General features: G+C 40.7%; 1 protein-coding gene across 1 annotated transcript; it reads left to right on the forward strand.

The window, feature by feature from the left end:
- The first annotated feature begins 1,270 nt into the window (after positions 1–1,270).
- On the forward strand, positions 1,271–21,735 carry LOC135196441 (ubiquitin-like FUBI-ribosomal protein eS30 fusion protein). Its single transcript, XM_064223277.1, has 4 exons — positions 1,271–1,424; positions 14,504–14,624; positions 14,803–14,902; positions 21,502–21,735. The coding sequence occupies exons 2-4, from the start codon at positions 14,511–14,513 to the stop codon at positions 21,681–21,683; spliced, it is 396 nt and encodes a 131-aa protein (XP_064079347.1). The 5' UTR covers positions 1,271–1,424; positions 14,504–14,510; the 3' UTR covers positions 21,684–21,735.
- Positions 21,736–22,736: the final 1,001 nt, after the last annotated feature.

Consider the following 22,736-nt stretch of genomic DNA (forward strand, 5'->3'; position numbering starts at 1 on the left):
TACATACATAAATACTGTGTCGTTTTATTCTAGCCTTTGGTCCTCAAGTTGTGGATATCTGATATCTGAAAAAGGTATTTCTTTATACTTAATGTATAACTGTAAGCGTACAATGTATTCCAGCTTATATATTATGGCCGGCTCTGATCTGTTAGGGATTTATACAGTCTCAGTAAAAATAAAATAAGATATTTAATTCCTTTAGCAACCGAGATCACAACAGACCTTCCAAAAGAGAGGAACGAAAAAGCTTTCAGTGTTTTGTTTACATTTCTATCTGTGGTGCCAAACTGACGGATCTGCTTTATCTAAAATTTCTGTTCTACTGTTATTTAGACGTTGTTGTCCTATACTTGGTATGTAAGGATTTTTGTAGGCTGGTAAAATTTCACTGAATATTGCATTTCACTAACTCATTAGAAGTGTCATGTAAATTAATTTCACATTTCTCATGGCAACGTAGCATGAAAAACCCAGGTTTTGAAATTTGAGAAAGGGTCGCATCACTTGCCGTTAAACCAAGCCTTGTACAGATTTAGCACTTATTATCAGTTTATCTCTTTCATGCATAAATTATTGAGGTAACATAACCTTGTTTCTGACCATCCCACTTTGCTTTGGGGCTCATTGTACAAAAATTACAGCATCAAACTAGTCTTAAAATATTGCAGAAAGCTCAGAAATATTTTTGCCTTTACCTGTTTTTTCGAGTCACTCCTTGTCTTTAGAAAGCAATTCAATATAGGCTTGGAAAGATCGTTGGAGGAGATTCATGTGGGCTGCTCCTATTTATCTTTAAAAAGACAGGGTACCTTTTGCAAAATGAACATATCAAACAGTTATTTTTTATAATGCATTTTTTCATTATTTTTTTAACCAAAGAACTGTATAGTCCAAGTGCTGACTACTTTAAGAAAAGAACACTTCATCCTCCAATAAAAAAAATGGAAGTGTGTTTTTATACGCGATTACAGTACATCTATATAGATGCTGGTTTTTCAATGCCCATTCAAGATAAGGTTAACAGAGGATGAGACCAGACGAGTTCGAATTGAATTTGGCGTAGACTTTGACGTGGTTTAACGGTCGTGAAGCTCCTGTTATATACATTTAACTAGAGACACTACTGATTGACTTAAAAATAAAATGGCAATGGCAAGCTATGCTTGTCATGGTACTACACTCGATATGGTTAAAGTTTTGTTGTTATTTGTCAATCCTTATAACAATAAAACTGAATTGTTTCTGAATCTGAATTTGATTAAATTTCATCACATGAAGTTACGTATCGTTACAAGTAGAGTGTTCTGTAATATTTCAACATCATCGATCATTGTGAAAAAAGAACCATCGAGACGGCTCGTCCATTTTCACGTTGCGCACCACCAAAACAACCTCTTCGAGTCCTACTGTCTCTAGACTTGGTAAGACCCCCAAATTCCTTTAAAATGCTGCGATTTTGTGAGTGTTATATATGCTGGTCGTAGTTTATTTTAGTGTGGAATTGTTGTTAAAGCCTTAGGGATATAATTGACGACGTTCTGGTTGACGCTTGAGACGGTGCGCTAGACGTAAGTGCTTTTTATGAGGACCAGTTCACGTGTGTGTCGAGTTTTCGCCTTCCGACAATTTTTCTGCAATTTCTTCGTTTTTTTTATCTAAATGGGTTTGTCGTTTTTTGGAAGTCATTCATAATCGTATTTTCATTCTCCTTGTTAATTATGGTTAATTTAATGGTAAAATAAGCTACCCTCATGTTAGTATTTGATCTTTGTCTGTCGTTCCTTGCGATAGGGCAGTTGCATCAGCTTGGCCAATTCGCGACCATTTGTCTGTTGTTATTTTAGCGATAAATGTAGCCTATATTTTCGTAAGATTTTATTAATTAGGGAACGAATGCAGAGCAATGGGTCAGGGTCACTGTTAGGCTAGGCTAGGGGCCATTTCAGAGGTAGCCTACCCATCACCCAACGAGCCCTAACCTTGTACTCCGTGCACTTCTGATGTATTCTACCATTATTTAGTTTTGCTTGTTTCAGGTGGTACGTAAATCTCCAGGAATATTATTTTTGCTTTTAAGGGGTGGGGACTTTTCACTGGTACCGCGCCCCATTTTGCTCCATAGCCACCAGTTATTTGCTAAATGGCCTCTTTGAGAGTGCTGTTTGGTAAAAACCCTGTGGAGGTGGATGGGTATAACTATACTCTGTTTTTTCCATCTGTCCATCCGTCGGTGGTGTTTGCGTATGGTAACACTGCTTCCTGGGCTTTAAAAATAATATCCTAGTTTTCCCGTTTCGAATATTAACGGTGTAAATTTGCAATACAGTAAATTTAATAAAAAACTGTTTCAATTTGCCCAAAATGGTAACAACCAGAATTAAAAGCCCTTTCAATTTACCCTTAAAAACCTTTACACAGCCGTAAGTATTTAAAAAGCCCGGGGACGCCAGTATGTGGTTTTACCCATGCCAAAAAAAAACCCAACCACTGGGCCAGATGGGGGACAGATGGAGAAAAAACAGAGTGGTAGGCAAAAAGAACCTGCCCATGGGGTTAAATTACCTTTGGGAAAATAGATTTTTTTGTAAACTACCTGGAAGAAAATTGTAAACTAAGCCCAGTGGGTCCAAACCATTGGGACCGAAGTTTTTTCCCGGTCGTACCCCGTAAAAGGGGCGGCGGGAAAAAGCGCCGGCGCGCGGGCCATTAACCTTTTCTATTAGGGGGGAAAACCAAACATCAAGTTTTTTTTTCAGGCCCCAACCCTCCATCACGGTGGGAGGGTTCCCCCTTATTTCACTCGAAATAATTTAATTGGTTGAAAACATGAATACGAAATTTGCCAACTCCTAAGCAATAACCCATTGTTTAAAAAGAACTGAAAAAGTTTTTTCGCGTCCCCCCCAACAAAATAAATTGGTGATTTATTATGGAAAAGCCCCATAACGCAACTAAAAAAAATAAGCCCATGTGAAAGGCCTTCCTTCGTAAAATAAAAAAATGGTTTTTCAAAAAGGGCACAAAAGTTTTTGAAATACCAATATGGCTGGCTAACGTTTGGTTTTTTTCAAAATGGATTCGGTTCTTCACTCATAATTGGAAAACGGAACACCAATTCTGTTTTCCCCAGCCCCAGCCTTCCCCAGCACTCCATTTTGAAACAATTGGGTTTTTTAGCGTAATGGTTTAGTAAACGTTTTATTGATCTTTTTACTCAAGATTTGCCAGTTTTTTGTTGTTAAATCCAAGCACAATAAAACCAACAATTTTTTTGTTGCCCCGTAATAATTTTATTGGAAAAAAAGTTATGAAAAACTTGGGTTTTTATTCCCGGGGTTATTTTAGGTTTGGGGCAAACCCTTGAATTTTCCCATTCTTACCTTGTAATCGGGGGCCGGTTTTTTTTGGGTTTTTAGGGTCCTTAACTGCCATCACAACTGCAAAACTCCACCAAGTGGCCTTTCTTTGAATTTGATTATTTTAATTAATTCAACACATTTTTGGTCCTCAGTTTCAACTCCACATTTGCAACTTTTTAAATTTAAAACCCCGTTGATGCCGTTTTCCCCTGGTTTCTAAGCAGCGCACCGCCCAGCCCAATAAAACCAACCAATTGACAAACGACAGAAACGACGACCCAGACGAAGCGACAAGAACCGACCCGAAACTTTGGCAAAGTTTTTCATTTCCCTAAACTGTTTACTTTTACTCGAGTTATTTAGTTTTAAAATTTACAATTGTTTGGTTTTTAATTTTAAAAAAAATTTTGAGTTTAATTCCAATGTATATTATTCCCTTTTTTTTAAAGGCAACCAAATTGTTTAACCACCCCTTAAAAAATTAACAGATATTTTTCCTTTAACGTTAGGAATGGTTAAGAGGGAAAATGCAAAATGTTGTTTTCTAACGTTTTCTTAAACGTTTCCGGTACATCCGTGCTGCCGAAAAAAAACCCATAGAGGGAACGAACTACGGAAAAGTGGCCATAGATGAAACGACTACGTTTTTTTTTTTTTTTTGTTTTTTTTTTTTTTTTTTTTTGGGCTTTTTTTTGTTTTTTTGCTAGCACTTTTTTTTATTCAGTTGATTTTTTCCAGTCCCTTTATTAGTATTTTTTTGGAAATTTCCCCTTAAAATAAATCGTAAAAATAATGGCCAGAAATAAATGTTAAAACCCTTTTTAATGTGTTTGGCAATGCGTTTAAATGGTTTTGCATGCTTAAGAATGGGGGCAAAAAGTCCCATTCGTTTGCCCACAGTTAGTTTGGGGGAAGTGCCCTTCACAACATAAAACGCCCGTTACCAAATTATTTAATAAAACTGTGTTTTTTTTTTCCCCATGAATTTACTAGTTTGTCATAAGGTAAATTTGGCAATAATGCAATAAAATTGCTTTTGAATTGATTTAATGTATATTAACTACTTCCCCAATCCAATAGCCCCTAAATTTTTTCAACCTCCAATTTCCAACAAAACGTTTTTTGTGGTGTTAGATCCCCTTTAAACCCCACCCAGTTTGGGAGGGTTTTTTCCCCCCAACAAACATACCCGGAATGGGCAAAACCAGAGGAGAGCAGATAGAAAAAAGGAAAGGAGGAGGAGGGAAAACGAAAGGAAAGAAAAAAAAAGGGGAATTTTGGCCGGTGCGGAGGGGGGGGGGGGGCGGGGGGGGGGGGGGGGGGTGGGGGGGACGAGGGGGGGGAGGAGGGGGTAAGGTGGAGCTTTAGTTAAACGCGTTGGGCTTTTCCGTATCCCATTTCTGGCCATAAATGGGAGTTTGTTGGTTTTGTTTTTGTCCTCCTTGGTAAACAAGGACCCCAAGGTGGGTCCCCCCCCCCCCCCGTTTATTCTTTACGATTAGTGGGATTTTTCACGATAACCTTGACCCCCTTTTTAAATTAAATTTGCGGCACTGGGGTGTAATGCACTATAGCAAAAAATCTCCGTTTTTTCTTGTTACGCAGTGTGTTGGTTCCGTTACAAGGAAAAATAGGGTTTGGTTTATTTTTAGGCCCCCCAAAAACCGTGGTGGCCTTGCAACTTGGATTCCCTCTGGGAAAACCCATAGTTTAGAACAATGCCTTTGCCCTTCGAGTTTTGTCAAATCAAGTTTTTTTTTTTTTTTGTTTTTTTATAACCAAGTTATTTTGTTTTTTTACAAGCTTAGCTTAATTTGAAAAATAAATTTTGTAAATTTTTACTCAGTCCCCCAAAACCCAAAAAATCAATATGCCCACCCCTCAATGCTTAACCTTTTCCTTTTTAACTTTTAAAAAAGACTTTTCTGGTCATTGGGCAAATTTTCCTGGGGCCCCACCCCCCCCAATAATTTTCCTTATGGTTGGCCGAAAACCAGACCCCCAGAGGCCCCAATGGACCCCGGAAAAACCGAATTGGGCGTTCAACACAAAGATAACCGGCCGATTGTAATCCCCCAGCAAAGTAAAAAACATCGTTCATAATAGCCAAAAAAGGTGTAAAATAATAAAGAATATATCATTGCGCATTTACGAATTAATAACAATTAACCATGTAATAGCTTGATAAACAATCTGCACCCCGGAATAAACTGGTAAACCTTGGGTTTCTGCAATGAACAGTTTGAAGTTATTAGCAATTATTTACAATAAAGGTTTTTTACGAAAGGTCCCCCCCAAACCCCCCCCCGCCCCCCCCCCACCAAGATTGCCCCGTGACCGTCAAGAAATAATACAGACAGGACAAACCTTGGAAAGGAAACGTGTTCCCTAATTCCCCCCCAAGGGAAAAAAATAAATTACTTTTTAAATTGAACAAAAAGTCAGAGGGCCGAAGTTTTTTTAACTTTGTTTTTCCCAATAACGAAATATTTTCCAAAAATTTTAGAATCCATCATAAATATGTAAAAATAAAAATTGATTGTTTTACCTACTTATTTAAAAAATTAAGCCAAATGAGAACCGCATTTCCTTCGTCAATCTTTTCCTACCCCAACAAGCCTTGTTTTAACGCCCCTGGCTTGTTGTTGAAATGAGAAACTCGTTGTTTCGATTGTTTTGTGGATTAAAAGTGCTCCAGCCGTCCCTGTTGGGGTACAAAGTGTTGGTGGTGCCGGATTTATCACAGGAAATTGGTTAAGGGTTTATTGAAACACAAAAGCTACCTCCGTAAAAAAAAAACATCGAAGATGGGAACCGTCAATCTCCGCCGAAACAAAATTTTTTTAGTTTGTCAAGTAAAAAAGTTTCCTAAAAGCGTTTTGGTTTTGGTGGGGGAGGAAAGTTTCCACTGCCCGTTTGGGGCTGCCCATTTTTTTTCCCCAGTAAACCCCTTCTTGTTTAAAATTCTGTTTTAAATATTTAAAATTTTTGGCCTTTAATTTTCTAACTTTGGGGAAAAAAAAGGAAAACTACTTTTTTTTTTACTTTCCCGCAAAGGGAGAGTAAGAGGTTCTTTTTTAGCCCTCCCTTTTTTTCCTCAAAACCAAACAACCAAGTTCCCCCCCCCCCCGCGGGACTGAAAATGCCCATTCCCCTCACCGGGTGTCCCAGGACGCGGTTTTATAATGTCAACTTTTTTTTTTCGGAGGGGTGGGCTCCTTGGCAACTGAGGTGGTAGCCTGGGCCCCCTGCCCGTGGCCCTGCTTTAAATTGGGGAAAGTGTTTTTTTATTTACCCTATCCAAACCAAGTTCCCCGAGCTAAAACCAGAATTTTGGGTAGATCCTAGGGTAAAGTAACACTGTGGGATTCTTGGGTATTTAATTTGGAAAAATTACAGTTTTTTCCCTAGATGGGGGTTTTTGAAGTCCAATTAAGGGAAAGGTATCCCGTTTTTATTTTTAGGGGGAAGGGGGGTTGGGAAACCTGTACAAAATTAACCCCCAAGAAGCCCTCGGTATTAAAATTAAAATAGAAGTGGAAAATACCCTTTAAGACGCCCCCAATCCCATAGTGGGGCTTTTTTCCGTATTCACGGGGTTTGGGACCCGTTTTTTTCTTGCAAAGTAAAAAACGTTTGCAAGAGGCTTATTACCTAGAAATTAACCAGTTGGGTAGAATCCTTTACCCTAATTCTAAGATTTAGGGTTGGAGGTTGGTCCCCCTATGACCTGGGGGGGCACAAAAAGAACCAACCCCTCCCCCACCCCCCACCCCCCTAAAAAAAATAAAATGCAGTAAAAACTCCCTTTTCTGGTTCCGGCAAAACTTGTCCACAGCGGAATCAAGGGTTTCCCCGCGTTAAGTAAGGTTAAGTTTTATTTTACTACTACCTATTTTTTTCCCGTTTGACCATAAACCCTGTAATTGCCCCCCCTTTAAAAACTAATTGGGCTAAATTTGGTTAACCCTTGGGCGGATACTTGGGAGTGCTTAAACTGCCCAATGTTGGGCAAGTTGGTTTGTTAATTGGGAATGCATTTTTTTGGTAAAAGTGGGAAAAGATTTCCTTTCGTCTGGCCAGATCACCCCAGCTTCAAGTTAACCACAGCTTATCTCAGGTTAGGTTTTTTTAGTACGAAGTTTTTTTTTTACTTTTCAGTTTTTGTTACTTGATAAATGGGGTATTAGCCTTTTGTTTTTCCCCCTTTATGCCAATCCTCCTCTTTCCTGGAAACATAAATCCCAAAAGGGGGTCCCCCCATAAAGAAAATGTAAGGGTTTTGGTTAGTAAAAAGTAATTGGGACCCCAACAATTAAAAAACCGCACCAACCGCCCAAATCATCAAGCAACACTAAAAAGTAATAGGACAAAATAATTTTTCCCCAAGTGGTATAAACGATGTTTGAAAGGCAAATTGCGCAAAATAACCCGAAGGGAAATGGGAAAAAATCCATTTAACGAAACTGTGGATATTGGTACGGGCCAAAGCCCCCCCTGTACACCCCCGGGATCGCCTTTTTGTTAGAAATATTGGTAACGGCAAGTGACTTTGAGCATGGGTTGGCCCGAACCCTTTGGGTTTTACTGCCTCAGGCATAATCAGTAAAACATGCCAAGAAAAAATGGCAACAGTGGAAAACAAGCATTGAACCCCGAGAAATTAACTACATTAGTTTGTTTTCGTAGAAAAAAAAAACCAAATGTTTTTTTCCAGGCCGTTTAAAAACGAGCGTCGAAAAAAAGTAAAAGGCCATAGACATCTATGGAAGACCTCCCCACTTTCCAAAAAAGTGTAAGGGTAGATATTAAATTAACTAATTTCTGGCGACGACACAAATAGACCTATGGTGGCAGGTTTGCCGGTTTTTTATTCATGGTTTTTCTATGCAAGTTTTTTTTACCTTTTCCCCCTGAAAAAAGGATTTTTAAAATTTTAAACAATATTTAACTCCGGGAAAAGGAACGACTGTAAAATTAACCCCCACCCGGGCCCGGGCCCTTTGTAAACCAAACCAAACAACCCCCCCAGCCCAAAAAAATAAAAATTTCAATTTGAACGTCCCCCAAATTCCTGGTGGCTTTTTTGTATTTTCAACGGGGACCCGAAAATGAAAAATGCGGGAATGCTTTATTTTTTACAGAAATACCAAATTGGTATATAAAACAGAGGTACCAAGAAAGATTCCGAATAGTCCCACCCCCCACCCGCCCTGGAAAAAAGAACTTTCCTTTTCCGAAGGAGGAGGATTCAAAGAGGAAAATGTTTTGAAAAATACACCCAGAAATTAACCGTTGCTCTTGGTTTACTGTGAAAATTCAACTGGTTGGGATAAGGAAAATACCAAAAGGTCGCGATCCCTCTTTGGTTAAAACGGCCCAAAATCAATCCGTAAGGTTTAAATTTTGCAGCCTTGTCCCCCCCCGGAGAAGAACCGAATAGAAGTTTACCAGCTAGCCGAAAATGGGGAAAAAAATTAAACAATTTTCAGCCACTATTCCGACCATTTAAAAATTTGGGAGGAGTTTTTGGGGTTTTTGGCAGCACAAAAAAAGCGGTGGGTCCAAAAACTCCCTCAAAAGGCAAAACTTACAGAAAGGGCGGAGGGGGTACATTTTGCTTAAACAAACCTTTGAAGAAATGGCAAGGGACCTGGTCCCACCCGCCCTAAAAGCCGGAACGTCCCTGGTCACATTAAATTACAAGTAAGAAATGATTTTAGCAAAAAAAGTTTTTCCACCCCTTGGAAATTTGGGACACCATGCGCAAATTCACTGGCCACCCGGGGCACCAATTATCCCTGGTACCAAATTCCATATTAAAAGCAGTGAGGGTAAATACCAGAAAACAAAAAGAACAAAAAGGCAAGTAAAATATGCCTTTGGGGGGATAAAGTTTTAAAAACTTTCCCCCATTTTTCCTATAAGGAATAAAGTGGGCCAGTCCCACCCCCAAATGTATATTAGACTTATTGTAAAGCATAGCTCTGGGACAGTTTTTGTTTTCTTGCATTTTCCTTAGGGTAGACTTCAAAATGTTTTTGTTTATTTCATTCTGGTCAAAGCAGACTGAACATTTTTAAAATAGAAAGGGCACAAGAAAAAACTTCCCTCCAAAACCCCAAAAAATAAATTTTATGTAGAGGGTGGAAAAGTAAATGAAATAAGAAAGCAACTTTTTCCTACCCCCCAAAAATATGTTGCAATAAACATTTTCCAGGGTCGGGTTGGGTTGGTAAATTACCAATCCAATAAAAAACCAAGAACAAATTACTTAGTCTTTTGAAAAATGCAAAAAAGTGCCCTGCAAAAGGGAAAAATATGCAAAAAATTTAAAGAAAAATTTTGGGTTTTCCAGGTTTAAAGAAAAGTTGGCCAGTCCCCACCCCATTGCCAATATGGACAAACAGAAAACTCCCCCCCTATATAATTTAACAGGGGGGGGTCCCATCCGAAGTTTTTACGAACGTCAAGATACCCGTGTTCCTTACGATGCAATCGTAACACGATTTTTTTTTCCCAGTTTTCAGCGTAAGTCGGAACCATTGAAAAAAGACCAAAAACATTGAACATTTTAAATTAAAATAAAACCTTATCAATAACAACCGACAGGAACAATTTTCCTTTACCTTTTTATTTAGTTTTTGAAGTTGGCCCGTTTTGCAAACAACCTGGAAGGAGGAAAGCTTTGCCGGTCGGGCCTGGGAGAGAACCCTGGGGGGAGGTTTTAAGTTGAAAGAGAAAAAGAACCCTCCAGAAAAGTTGCTGAGGAGGAATGCCTGAGGGCCCCCAGAAATTGAAATTTCCCCCTTGAGGTGGGGAGGGCAGAAAAACAATACCTAAAGTACTGGGAAGGAACATTGGTCCCCCCTTCCACCAAACAAAAAGCACCCAATTAACCCTGTTCCATTTCAATTTATTAGAAAACCACCAACTTACGCTTGGCTTTAGTTATCAACTGTCCTTATTTCATAGGAGCAAGATGTTTCCCCCTTTCACAATGTTCCCCAAACCGGATCGCGCTCCTTTATCTTTTGATAAATGGGTCAGCAACGGTCCCCCGGAAACAAACCGGCTTAAGGCCCCCCAAGACCAGCGGGCCCCAATGTTTTTGTTTGTTGGCCGTTTTTCCCCCCCCTCCCCTTTCCTCCAGATTCGCTTTGTTTATAATGTCCCCCACTCTTTGAAAATTTCCATTGGTGGGAGGCCTTTCCCTTTTCTTAGCGATGCCAACTACCATCCAAGAAGAGTCCGACCTATTGCCCGCTTTGGGAGCCATAACAAAGGAGCCAAAAAAAAGTTTACAAAAAACGGATACAACAACCCGAGGAGGGAAAAGGAGAGGGCAGTGTAAACAAAACAAACCAAAAATTGGCGTTGTGGGGGCGGAGGACCCTTGAGGTCGTAGCGATAAGCTGACGCCCAGTTTCCCTCCCCTATCCCCCCACAACAAGAAAGCACGTATTCCTTCCCGTCCCGCCGGTTGGGGCCGCCTGGAAAACTAGGTTTCCGCTGTTTTTTTGTTTTTTTTTACGTTGCCTTTTAGACCCGCCTAAACCAAAACCCCGCAGTAAGAACCGGAAACGACCGCAAAAATCTATATTTTTTTAATTAATTTTTTTCATATGGGGGCGCGTCCGTGAAACCACGAAAACCCCATCCGTTAAGGGTCCCCCCGAGAAACCAAGCGTAAACCCGGAGGACTTACTGGTCATACCTTTTTTTGTTTTTTTTTTGAAGACAAAAATTTAAACAAAATATCCCCCCAAAACCACCTCCGACAAATTTTTTCAAAGGATAAATATGTTTTTTACATTTAACCCGTCCCTTTACGCCGAGTTGGACGTAAATTAAAAACCGTCGAGTCCCCCCCACCCCCCCCCCCCCCCCAAAAATGGTCCTCCCGTTAAACATGCCGATTGGGCAAAACCCCGTAATCATACGTCGGCTTCAAAACAAAAAACGGTATTTTTTTTTAAAAAATTCGGGGGAAAAATACTTTTAAATAGGCCCCCGACCAGCCGAAAACCTTTTGTAATCACCGCGCCCCCTTTGGGGGGATGCTTAGGGGAAGTTTTTTCAACGGATTCAAGGCGTTTGTTTTGTTTTAAACACAAAAATTTCCGCTACGCAGAGGACGCGCCGAAGCGCCGGAAATTTCTTTCTTAACGCAACTTAAAAAAAGTATCCAAAGTATGCACCACACATCTCGGAAATTTTTTTCCCCCCGGGGGGGGAGGGGGGAGTCACTTTTTGACCCCAATAACAAATTATTGCACCATTATTTAAATTTATCCCTTTACAATGAAGCAATTATAATATGAAAGAAAATGGGTTTTGGGCGCAATTTTCCATGAACAAAATAACCCAAACTAAAAAAAAGATTTCATGGAAATTGTAAGCCTTTTTTTTTATCCAAGTTGTTTTGTTTTTTGAAAATATTTTTTTAGTTATAAATAACGATAAGTGCAAAAATTTCAAACCTTCGGTCAACTTTGACTCTACAGAAAAAAAACAATGGTCGAGAAACGCAATTGTAAGCTAAAACTCTTACATTATAGTAATATTCAATCATTTGCCTTCATTTTGCAACAAATGGACGTCTCTAGCACAATATTTCGATTTATGTGAATTTATGAAAAAAACTTTTCTTTTTCCTTACGTTCGTGCGATAACTCTTCCGATAAATTTTTTTTCGTGCGATTGTTCCACCCCCCTAATGTTTGCACCCTTTTAAATTTGCCGTTACATAAAGTTTTATATATGGAAATGTGCGCAATTTCATGCAAAATACAACAAAAAACAACCCATGGTTGTAGCTTTATCATTTGTTTTGAAATATTTTCATATAAATAACGTTAAGTGCAAAAATTTCAACTTTCGGTCAACTTTGACTCTACCGAAATGGTCGAAAACGCAATTGTAAGCTAAAACTCTTATATTATAGTAATATTCAATCATTTACCCTTCATTTTGCAACGACTTGGAAGTCTCTACACAATATTTCGATTTATGGTGAATTTATGAAAAAAAAAAAAAAACATTACGTTCGCGCGCGGTAACTTCCGAAAAAATCAGAATTTTGTTGCGATTGTCGAAATGTTTGCACCATTTAAAATTAGCTGTTACATAAAGTTTTATATATGAAAATGTGCGTTATTTCATGTAGAATACAAACTAAAAATGATTGAAGGTTGGTATATCTTTTCTCTTTTTTCGAAATATTTGCATATAAATCACGATAATAGAAAAAAACCACGTCTCGGTCAAATTTGACTCTACCGAAATAGTTGAACAAAAACGCAATGTAAGCTAAAAACTCTTACGGCCTAGTAATATTCTGTCATTTTTCTTCATTTTGAAACAAATTTGAAGTCTCTAAAACAATATTGTGATTTTTATGGTGAAAATTTTTTGAAAAATATATTTACCTTCACTCCGCGCGCCGATTCGCGGCCGCAAGTCTCCGAAATACGTACATGGCATTATCCTAATATTTGCTCCTTTTCATATTAGCCTTTTTATAGAGTTTCATATATCAAAATGTGCGCAAATTTATGAAGAATACAATAAAAAAATAATTGAAGGTTGTAGCTTTTTCCATCTTCGAAATATGTCCATATAAAAAAAAATATATATATTGAAAATTTCGACCATTCGGTCAAATGTTTAACTCGTCCGAAATGGTCGAAATCTGCAATTCTAATCTAAAACTCTTACAGTATCGTAATATTCAATCATTTGTCTAATTTTGAAACAAATTGGAAGTCTCTAGAACATATTTAGAATTACGGTGAATTTTTGAAAATAACATTTTTTTACGTCCGCTCGTTACGAATTCGTACATCATTTTGTGATAATATTTTTCCGGTGTTGCTTTTATTGTTTTACAATGTATTATATATCACAATGATTGCAATTTAGTGTACAATACAACACAAAAAAAAGTAACTGTTTATCTTTGACCGTTTTCTGCACAGCGTGATTTGAATACAATTATGTATGAATTTTTCTTTTTTCGCTACCATACCATATATCGCATTATTTACATATGATAATGATATTATTTTCATTTTCTGATGGTGCATTCTAAACTTCAGGCAATGACAAAAAAAGGAGCCAAAAATGAACTCTTAATCTTCAAAAGTACGCGCGCTGTAATTTTTTGAAAAATTATTTTTCCACTTCCGCGCTCACTCCAAACCAGGCCCGGCATACGGGAGACGTTTTGATTTTTAGGGCTCCGGCGTAAGAGGGTATATATAAAAAAAATAAAAACTGCATTTTCCCCTAAAAAAATTGATAAAGATAATTTACCTAGATGAATTATGTAGTTTTTGCTATGCAGAAGTTGTAGTTATGCCAAGGAAAATATGAAAGATAAAATGACAAAACTTGGTCAAGTGTTTATCCCCCCCCTTCCCGTCCATATAATTATAGTATATAAATATGTAAAACTGTACAAAACAAACTTGTTACATATACAGGCAGTCCCGGGTTACGACGTTCCGAGGTTAAGGCGTTTTTCAATTATATTCATCAGAAATTATTTCCAGGGTTACGACGCCTACAACACTGATCTGCCAGATGAAATATGACACCAAAAATGCAAAATAATCAGTATTTGAGTTTTTTTTATGAAAAATGCAATAAGAATGCAGTTTACATAGTTTTCAATGCACCCAAAGCATTAAAAGTAAGGTTTTCTTAGGATTTTTTTATGATGCTCCGGCTTACGCCGATTTTCGGGTTACGACGCGTCTCAAGAACGGAACCCCCCGTCGTAACCCTGGGACTGCCTGTATGTATATTTAGATATCTTGCGCATACACATGGGGAAAATGATGTAGAATCAAAATCAAACTAAACAAAACAAACATATGTGCTACATAGTGTTAAAGAATTATCAGGAACACTGAAAATGATCATCTTGACTGGTGGTGTTTGTCAGACATTGGTAAGGGAAGGGATTAATTTCATGATATTGATCCAATTCTTCAGTTGTAGAACCTAAAAGATAAAAATACTAAACTTTCCGCCAACTACAGAATTAGTGTTTTGTAGGGAAATTAATGTTTAGACATCACTCGTTCAGTATCCATACAGATACTTTGACAGTAACAACATCTTTTACGTTTCAGGTTCACAATGCAGATCTTTGTGCGTTCGGGAGTCACCCATGTCTTGGACATCAGTGAACAACAGACTGTTGGTGATGTCAGGGCCTTCATATGTGAAGCAGAATCCCTCCCAGATTCTGAGGTGATTTTTTTTTTCTTCCCACATTTGAATCGTGATATCCACTTTAATAATTAACAGCTAAATTAAATAAAGGAAGTACAGTACTGATTGGTAGGTTTTTGTATCTTGCAAATGTAAATGTTTTGAATTGAATCAACAATTACTGGATTATAATGTGCTTTGTTCATATTTTATACAGGTGAGGTTATATGCTGCTGGTACTCCACTGGACAATGATCAAGTCCCTCTGGTTTCATTGACAACTGATGCCATTGATGTGAATGTTGCCCTTAAGGGAGGTAAGTGTTTGTTTCATCTATCAGCTTGCAACTGCAAGTAACCCATTATTCATATGAAAATATAAGAATAAAAATGTATTTCCTGCTGTAATTAGTTCATCTATGATTATTTTATTTTTTTTATGCATGACACTTACCTGGCAGGTATATATATAGCTTATCCTCTTGACGCACTGGCAGAATTTCAAAAACTCGCGGCAACCGCTAGTACACTGGTAGTCAGGGTGATGGCCACCCCGTTACCCGTGGCGCTGGGTACTTGGAACTATTCCCGTTCCCCCGTTTCCTCAGATTTCTCTGCCAGCCGAACCGGCACATCGTTGTTGGTTCTCTGTTAGAATTTCCTGCTCGTTGACTGACTGGATATTGGTATCGTATTCACGAAGTTAGAGTGGCAATCGCATTTGTTTGTTTGGATCTTGGATTAGTATGTCTGATTCAGGAAGTATGTTTAGAGTTTGTTGTGTGAAAGAAGGGTGTAAGGTTGAGACTGCCGAAATCATCGGTAGATCCACATACTATTTGTAAGAAGTGTCGGGAGTTTGTATGTACGTGGGACAATAGGTGCAATGAATGTCAGGGTCTGAATGAGAAAGAGTGGAAGGCTCTTATGAAGTATGTTGAGAGATTAGAAAAGATCGGGTTAGAAGATCTGTATATAGGAGTGAGAGATCGGGATCTTCGAGTAAGCCTTTGAATGAATCTTTTGCATGTGTCTTCTCCAGCTCATTCACATGTAGACGTAGCACCTTCCCCTCAGGTTTCTCCTGCGCCAGTTGCTGTATCTGAGGATACTACTGATCCACAAATCGTGAAAGTGTTCGCTGCCCTTGCGTCCATGGAGATCAAAATTAAACGATTAACAGACAAAGGAAGTGAAGTGTTTGGTGACAGTGTTGTGGACGGGGGCGCCTGATCGTCCCCTCTCGTGCTCCTAGACCGAGACCTCTGTCAAGCTCCCAGACCCAAGGGAGAAGGCATGTCGACAGTCGAAGGGAGGCGAGAGGGGTTGACTCGCGATCAGTCGTCCCTTCAGGCAGTCCTGTGTTATGTCCCAGGCTGCTGCAGTACGCCATAGGAAAGGCGATACTGGGAAGTGCCGTTTATTCTTCGGATAGTTCGGCTCGGGAAGGAGTAGGCGTTTCGCGGAAGTACGCGTCCTCTCAAGAGGTCATACTTTACCGTCCTCATCACAGGATGAAAGGGCTGTTGACCAAGAAGGGTGGAGTAGCCCTGAGATTTCATCGGAGGATGAAGAAATTATCCCTATCAAAAGGAAGAGGATTCTCGTCAGTTGGAAGTTTCTAGCGGTGCGGTGAGAGGTGTTCTCCGCTTAGAGGAACTCCTCTGCGTAGATCGCAGGTTCGCTCGCCTCTCCGTGTTAGCCCGGTGCGTCCTCGATCTCCTCATCATCAGGAGTCTCGTAAGGAAGCGGAGACGAAGGAAGTTCTGCGGGACATGCAGGAGAGATTGGCAGTGATTGTTCAATCATGGGAGAAGCCCCCGAACAACCTTCGGTTAGACGTAAGGACTCGTCTCTCAGGTTAAGTCCTCCAAGAGGACGCAGGACGTGCAACGCGAGCCAGGACGCAGTGCATGCCCTTTAAGAAGGACGAAGCAGTGCAGGACGCAGGACGCAAGAGAAGAATGATGGACGCATGGTGGACGCATACGTTCAGGAGGACGCAGGACGCAGGCGGCAGCAAGTCATAACTTTTTCTCGACAAGGAAGAGAGGAGTTTTATAAGGAGACAGCGCCGCATTCGCTTTCTAAGCAGGCTCTGCATAAGGAGTCCGCTCCCCCGCTTTGGAGAGTCAGCAGGATCTTGTGGTTTTCAAGATATTTCTTCGCAGGAGGAAGAAGTTTGTGGAGAGTGCGGAAGAGGACAAGAATGCGGAAGCTCCTTCTTCGGACCTACAAGAGACTAACAGAGTGCCTTCTTTCTTTGTTTGAAGGAGATTTTTTCAACCTTCAGGTCCTCCATCGCCCTTGTCGCAATTTTCGAAGACGAAGACAGCAAGAAATCGTCTTTTTTTTTTTTTTTTGAAAATGACTTTGTCTATTTCGGCCAAGAAAGCCTTCAACGCGTAAATGAGTGGTTGAAGGAGAAGAGAGAATCGGGGAAGACTTCTTTTTGCATTTCCTCCGGCCAAGTTGGCTTCGAAGTCTGGTGTTTGGTATGCTACGGGGGAAAGTCTTGGCCTGGGAGTTCCTGCTCCTCCCAGGGAGACTTTTCTAACATAGTGGACAGCTCCCGTAGACATGCTTTACATTCAGCCAAAGTGTGGTGGACTTCGTCAGAGTTCGACCATTTACTCAAGGTGTCTATCGGACTTTTGAGGTGTTTAATTTTCTTGACTGGTCGTTGGGGGCCCTGGCTCGGACTTCGGAGATGGAAGATTCGTCAGAATCCGAGTTGTCGAGAAGTATTAGTCCTGTATGGATAAAGCCTTGAGAGATGGAGCTAATGAAATTGGCTTCACTTTTTACAGCAGGCGTCTTGAAGAAAAGACATCTCTTGTGTTCGTCGCTGCTAAAGGAGTGTCGAACGCGCAAAAGTACGGAGTTGATGTTCTCTCCGCTTTCAGGACAGCTCTTCCTCAGGATATCATTAAGGACATCTCTCTCTCCCCTCTCAGAAGGCTACTCAAGATCTTTTCTTACGTCTTCCTGTAAGGAAATATTTACCTTCTAATGTAATGAAGAAGACGAAAGGATACAAAGACATCACAGCAGCCCTTTCGGGGTAGAGGACTTTTTCCCGACCAGCATTTAGAGAAAAAGAGTTCCAACCAAAAGAGGTTCCAAAACTTCAACCAAACAATGAGTCAGAATCCTCCAGACTTGTGTGGGGGCCAGGAAACTTTTAGACTTCTGGGAAGTCTGGCAAAGCAAAGGAGCGGATCCTTGGTCTGTAAAGGGTAGCGAAGGAAGGGTACAAGATCCCCTTTCTCAAGAAAACCACTCTCGCTACAGCTCCGAGAGCCCTAGGGGTCATCATTACATCGATTTAGAGAAGAGAGAGACTCTTTGGCATCAGGTTGTCAGCATGTTAGGAAAGGGGGCCATAGAACCGGTTCTGGATCACGAATACCCCAGGTTTTTACAACCCGTCTGTTTCTAGTACCGAAGTCATCAGGAGGTTGGAGGCAGTACTGGACGTAAGCCAGCTAAACTGTTTTCGTAGAAAAGACCAAGTTTACGATGGAAACGAACGATTCAGTACTGGCAGCGGTACGACCAGGGGACTGGATGGTAACGCTGGACCTTCAGGATGCGTACTTCCATATTCCAATTCACCCAAGGTCCAGGAAATATTTGAGATTCGTGATCCAGGACAGGATTTATCAATTCAAAGCCCTTTGTTTCGGTCTGTGCACGGCTCCTCAAATTTTTACAAAAATGATGTCGAATGTGGCGAAGGTGGCTTCATTTGTCAGGAGTCAGAGTCTCTCTCACTACCTCGACGATTGGCTCATAAGAGCACAATCAAAACAGCAATGTCTTGGAGGACACGAACATCACATTGGAGTTACTCAACAACTGGGGTCCTGATGGTAAACCCTGAAAAAGTCACGTGTGATCCCCTCTCAGGAGCTAGTTTATTTGGGGATTCTGTATCCTCAGTGACACTTTTTTTCGGGCTTTTTCCGTCCACGAAAGGCAGACATGTGCCGGCGAAAAGTGCAAGAATTCCTATTGAAAGACCAATGCTCGGCGAGAGAGTGGATGAGCCTGCTGGGGCACACTCTCTTGTAGAGCGGTTCATTTCACTAGGGAGACTTCACATGAGGCCCTTACAGTTCTTTCTGAACGAAGTCTGGCCAAGAAGATCGCAACCAGATTTCCTTCCTGGTTTCCAATTCCTTCAAAGATAAAAGGAGGAATTAAAGTGGTGGCTAGTTCCGGGGAGGTTGTCAGAGGGTACGTCACTCCAGCAGAGGAACCCAGACCGGATATTATTTTCCGACGCGTCAGACGCAGGCTGGGGAGCGACGCAATGGGCCCTCGGGAGGAGTCAGGCCTTCTGGAACGAGGAAGAAAGGCATGGCACATAAAACAGGAGGGAACTGATGGCGATCTTCTTTGGCTCTGAAAGCGTTCAGGACCGTGGATCAGCGGCAAAGTGGTGCAGATCAACGCGGACAATACCACAGCTCTGGCAATATATACGAAAACAAGGAGGAACCCACTCGTTGTCCCTTTGCAACCTGACGAAGGAGATTCTTCTGTGGTACGCAGAGAGAAAACGTTCACCCTGCCTCACAGGTTCATTCAAGGAGAGAAGAACGTCAGAGCGGATCTGTTGAGCAGGGACGGAGGACCAAGTGCTTTCACGGAGTGGATGTTGCATCTTCAAGTATGCCCAGAGACTGTGGAAGCTCTGGGGCACCCCAGTAGTGGATCTTTTCGCTACCGCAGCGACGAAGAGGTTACCGAACTATTGTTCTCCAATCCGGACCCGCTTGCAGTCGCAGTCGATGCCTTCCTACTAGATTGGACTGGGTCTAGATGCGTACGCTTTTCACCCCCGTTCAAGATTTTAGGAAAGGTAATGAAAAAATTCAGGGAAAGTCGAGGAGCAAGGCTGATCTGAATTATAGCCCCCCCCCCCCATACTGGCCGGCCCAAACGTGGTTCACAGAGGTACTGGAATGGACAGTGGATTCTCGAGAAGTCTTACCCCACGAGAGTAGATCTTTCTCAAACAACCCCACTTCGACAGGTTCCACAAGAACACCCTCGCTCTGGGTCTGACTGCGTTCAGACTATCGAAAGACTTGTCAGAGCGAGGGGGGTTTTCTAGAGAAGCAGCGAAGGCAGTTGCAAGAGCACGAAGACCATCGACTATCAAAGTGTACCAGTCGAAGTGGTGGGGAGAACTTCCGTAAATGGTGTAAGAATCGGAAGATTTCTTCATCCAGTACCTCTGTGACACAAATTGCAGATTTCCTTCTATACCTGAAGAAGGAAACTAGGTTTTGGCTAATCAGACAATTAAAGGCTATAAGTGTTATGTTGTCTGCAGTGTTTAGACACAGAGGTTTAGATCTGTCAACGACGCAGATCTTAGAGATCTCTCAGATCTTTTATACAAAGAAGGATCGACTTTGCAGAACTCCTTCTTGGAATTTGGATGTTCGTTCTCAAATTCTTGGAGACGGATAGTTTGAACCTATGGGCAAGTTCGTCTTTGCGAGAGCTAAACGAAGAAAACTATTTTACTTAGTAGCCTTAGCTACAGCTAAAAGGATTAGCGAGCTGCAAGCTATTGACAAGCAAGTAGGTTTGGAAGCACAACAAAGCAGTTTTGTTCTTTTCAACAGGAGTTCTAGCAAAGAATGAGAATCCTTCGCATCCGTGGCCAAGATCATTTGAGATGAAGGACTGGCTGATCTAGTAGGTCAAGAAGAACAAGAAAGGGTTCTTTGCCCAGTAAGAGCCTTACCGGTTTTACGTAGAAAGAACAAGAAGCATTAGGGGAACTCAGTTCTCTGTGGTGCTCTGTTAAAGAGCCTACTAGACCTATGTCTAAAAACGCAATGGCTTTCTTTGTAAGAGAAGTCATTTAAAGAAGCTCATTGCTTTGTCAGGAAGAATGCTTCGGTTTGATTAAAGTTAAAAGCTCATGAGGTGAGAGCAGTAGCTACGTCCTTAGGCATTCAGGAAAAAATTTAGCCCTCAAGGACATTATAAGATTCGACGTTTTGGAGGACAAACTCTGTGGTTTGCCTCTCATTACCTTAGAGACGTGAAGACAACTGATAATTGTTCAAACGTTACCCCCCGGCCCGTATGTATCCTCAGGTACAGTACTGGGGCAAAGGAGTTTCCACCCCATAACCTAATAACATGCTAGGTTTTTATTTTAATTAGGTAGTGTATGGTTGTCTGAGAAGGTTAATACCAGCTCAGTTTTTTGGTTAGTGTTATTATTGTATGTGTGTGTGGGGTTCAGGTGACTAACTTTCCTAGCATGAATGCCCGTGGTAAAATGAGGGCTAGGGTTCTCTGTCAGCAAATTGGTCATGTCCAGTTGTCAGACCCTTCTTGTTAGCTTTCTCAACAAACAGGTCACATCCTAGTTGAGAGCTACTAAGGTTTAGCAGGCTAAGAGGCAGGACCTACGAAGTCAGCTACCTTAGCAGGTAAGGAACTAATAAATAATTCTAAAAATTTAGTTAATTTTTGAATTTATGACGATGTTGCTGTCTATGACCCACCTCCAAAGGTGTCAATCAGCTATATATATACCTGCCAGTAAGTGTCATGCATAAAAAAAAAAATGATATTGTTATGATACAATAAAAGTTTTATGCATACTTACCTGGCAGGTATAATATAATTAAATTCCCACCTCCTCCCCTCAGGAGACAGGGTTCAGAGAAAATCTGAGGAAAACGGGAATAGTTCCAAGTACCAGCGACACGGGGAACGGGGTGGCCATCACCTGAACTACCAGTGTACTAGCGGTTGCCGCGAGTTTTTGAAATTCTGCCAGTGCGTCAAGAGGATAAGCTATATATATACCTGCCAGGTAAGTATGCATAAAACTTTATTGTATCATAACAATATCATTATTTATTTTTAATTACAGGTAAAGTCCATGGTTCTTTGTCCCGTGCCGGTAAGGTGAAAGGCCAGACTCCAAAGGTTGAAAAGAAGGAGAAGAAGAAGGCAAAGACTGGACGTGCCAAGAGGAGGATCCAGTACAATCGCCGTTACGTCAACGTAGTGGCAACCTTCGGCAAGAAACGAGGCCCTAACAGCAACTCATAAGATATTAACCTTGGCTAGGATGTGTCTTGCAATAAAAGGCAGTTAAGTTGAAGATTTTGTAATTTTTTTCACCCTGTATAAATTTTGTTTCAGTTTTGCATTCCGTACTGCTATTTGTTGATAGCTGCAGGATGGAAAGGCAGGCTTTGATGTAGTATATCGATAGATATATTTCAAACCATATGAGAATGCTGTATTCCAATAATTTGGAACAAACCTCGCTCGTGTTAAATGGTTTTAACATTTAAAGAAGAGTATTTACCAGCTGATGGCAGTTATGTATCTGGACAGTTGGCTGGGTTAGGTTAGATATTCTCACACCAGTTACACATATAGGACACTGGCATAGACCACCATAACAGGCATGCAAGTAGCGTAGGGCAAAGTGAAGTATTATATTTTCAAATTGTGTGTGTGAAGAGTCTTATCTTGAAAATTCTTGTATTTGTTGACAAGTCCTTTATCCAAAAGTGCAGACCAATGCTAGCTGAACATATTCCAAATTCAACCAATGTCAAGTAAGAGAGAGTTTCAAATACTGATATTCATCTCTTGCAACTTTTTACCACCAAGTGTTGTAACTACTGCTTTGCAAAAAAATTTATTAAATTTTTCTTTCAAATCTAGTTTAGTATGCAGACTACCACAAGAATTGCAAGTGAAATGGGAAATGAGTAAACATCTAGGAACTGAATGCTTCTAAGATGCGGACCTGTTCTCTTAAATCTTGAATTGGAAAACCTGCCTGCCCAACAACAACACGGCGCTGATTTGCCTTCTTGGCCCCAGAGCCTGGGCTTTAGCCCTAAATATCATGCATCCATCCAACAACACCACCCCATGATCTTGATTAAATCCCACAATTGTATGCAAAACATACGATGGAAAATGCAACCGTGGTAGGTTTGGTGATGACTACCTCAATTTAACCAAAAATTGATGAAACCACAATCTCAATATTGATAACGCAACAGAAGAATTGGGTACTGATGACTTGGTAACTGTTGAGGTGAAGCCATTTTATCGCCCAAGTGGACCTTGCCATGGAACATT

This window comes from Macrobrachium nipponense, chromosome 17, assembly GCF_015104395.2.
Source record: "Macrobrachium nipponense isolate FS-2020 chromosome 17, ASM1510439v2, whole genome shotgun sequence".
NCBI classification, from domain to species: Eukaryota; Metazoa; Arthropoda; class Malacostraca; order Decapoda; family Palaemonidae; genus Macrobrachium; species Macrobrachium nipponense.

Bases quoted from the DNA above. Each gene is read 5' to 3' on its own strand.
- LOC135196441 (XM_064223277.1), top strand. From the start codon at position 14,511: ATGCAGATCTTTGTGCGTTCGGGAGTCACCCATGTCTTGGACATCAGT. The intron at 14,625-14,802 runs GTGATTTTTTTT...TATTTTATACAG, and splicing joins AATCCCTCCCAGATTCTGAG to GTGAGGTTATATGCTGCTGG. The intron at 14,903-21,501 runs GTAAGTGTTTGT...TTTTAATTACAG, and splicing joins GAATGTTGCCCTTAAGGGAG to GTAAAGTCCATGGTTCTTTG.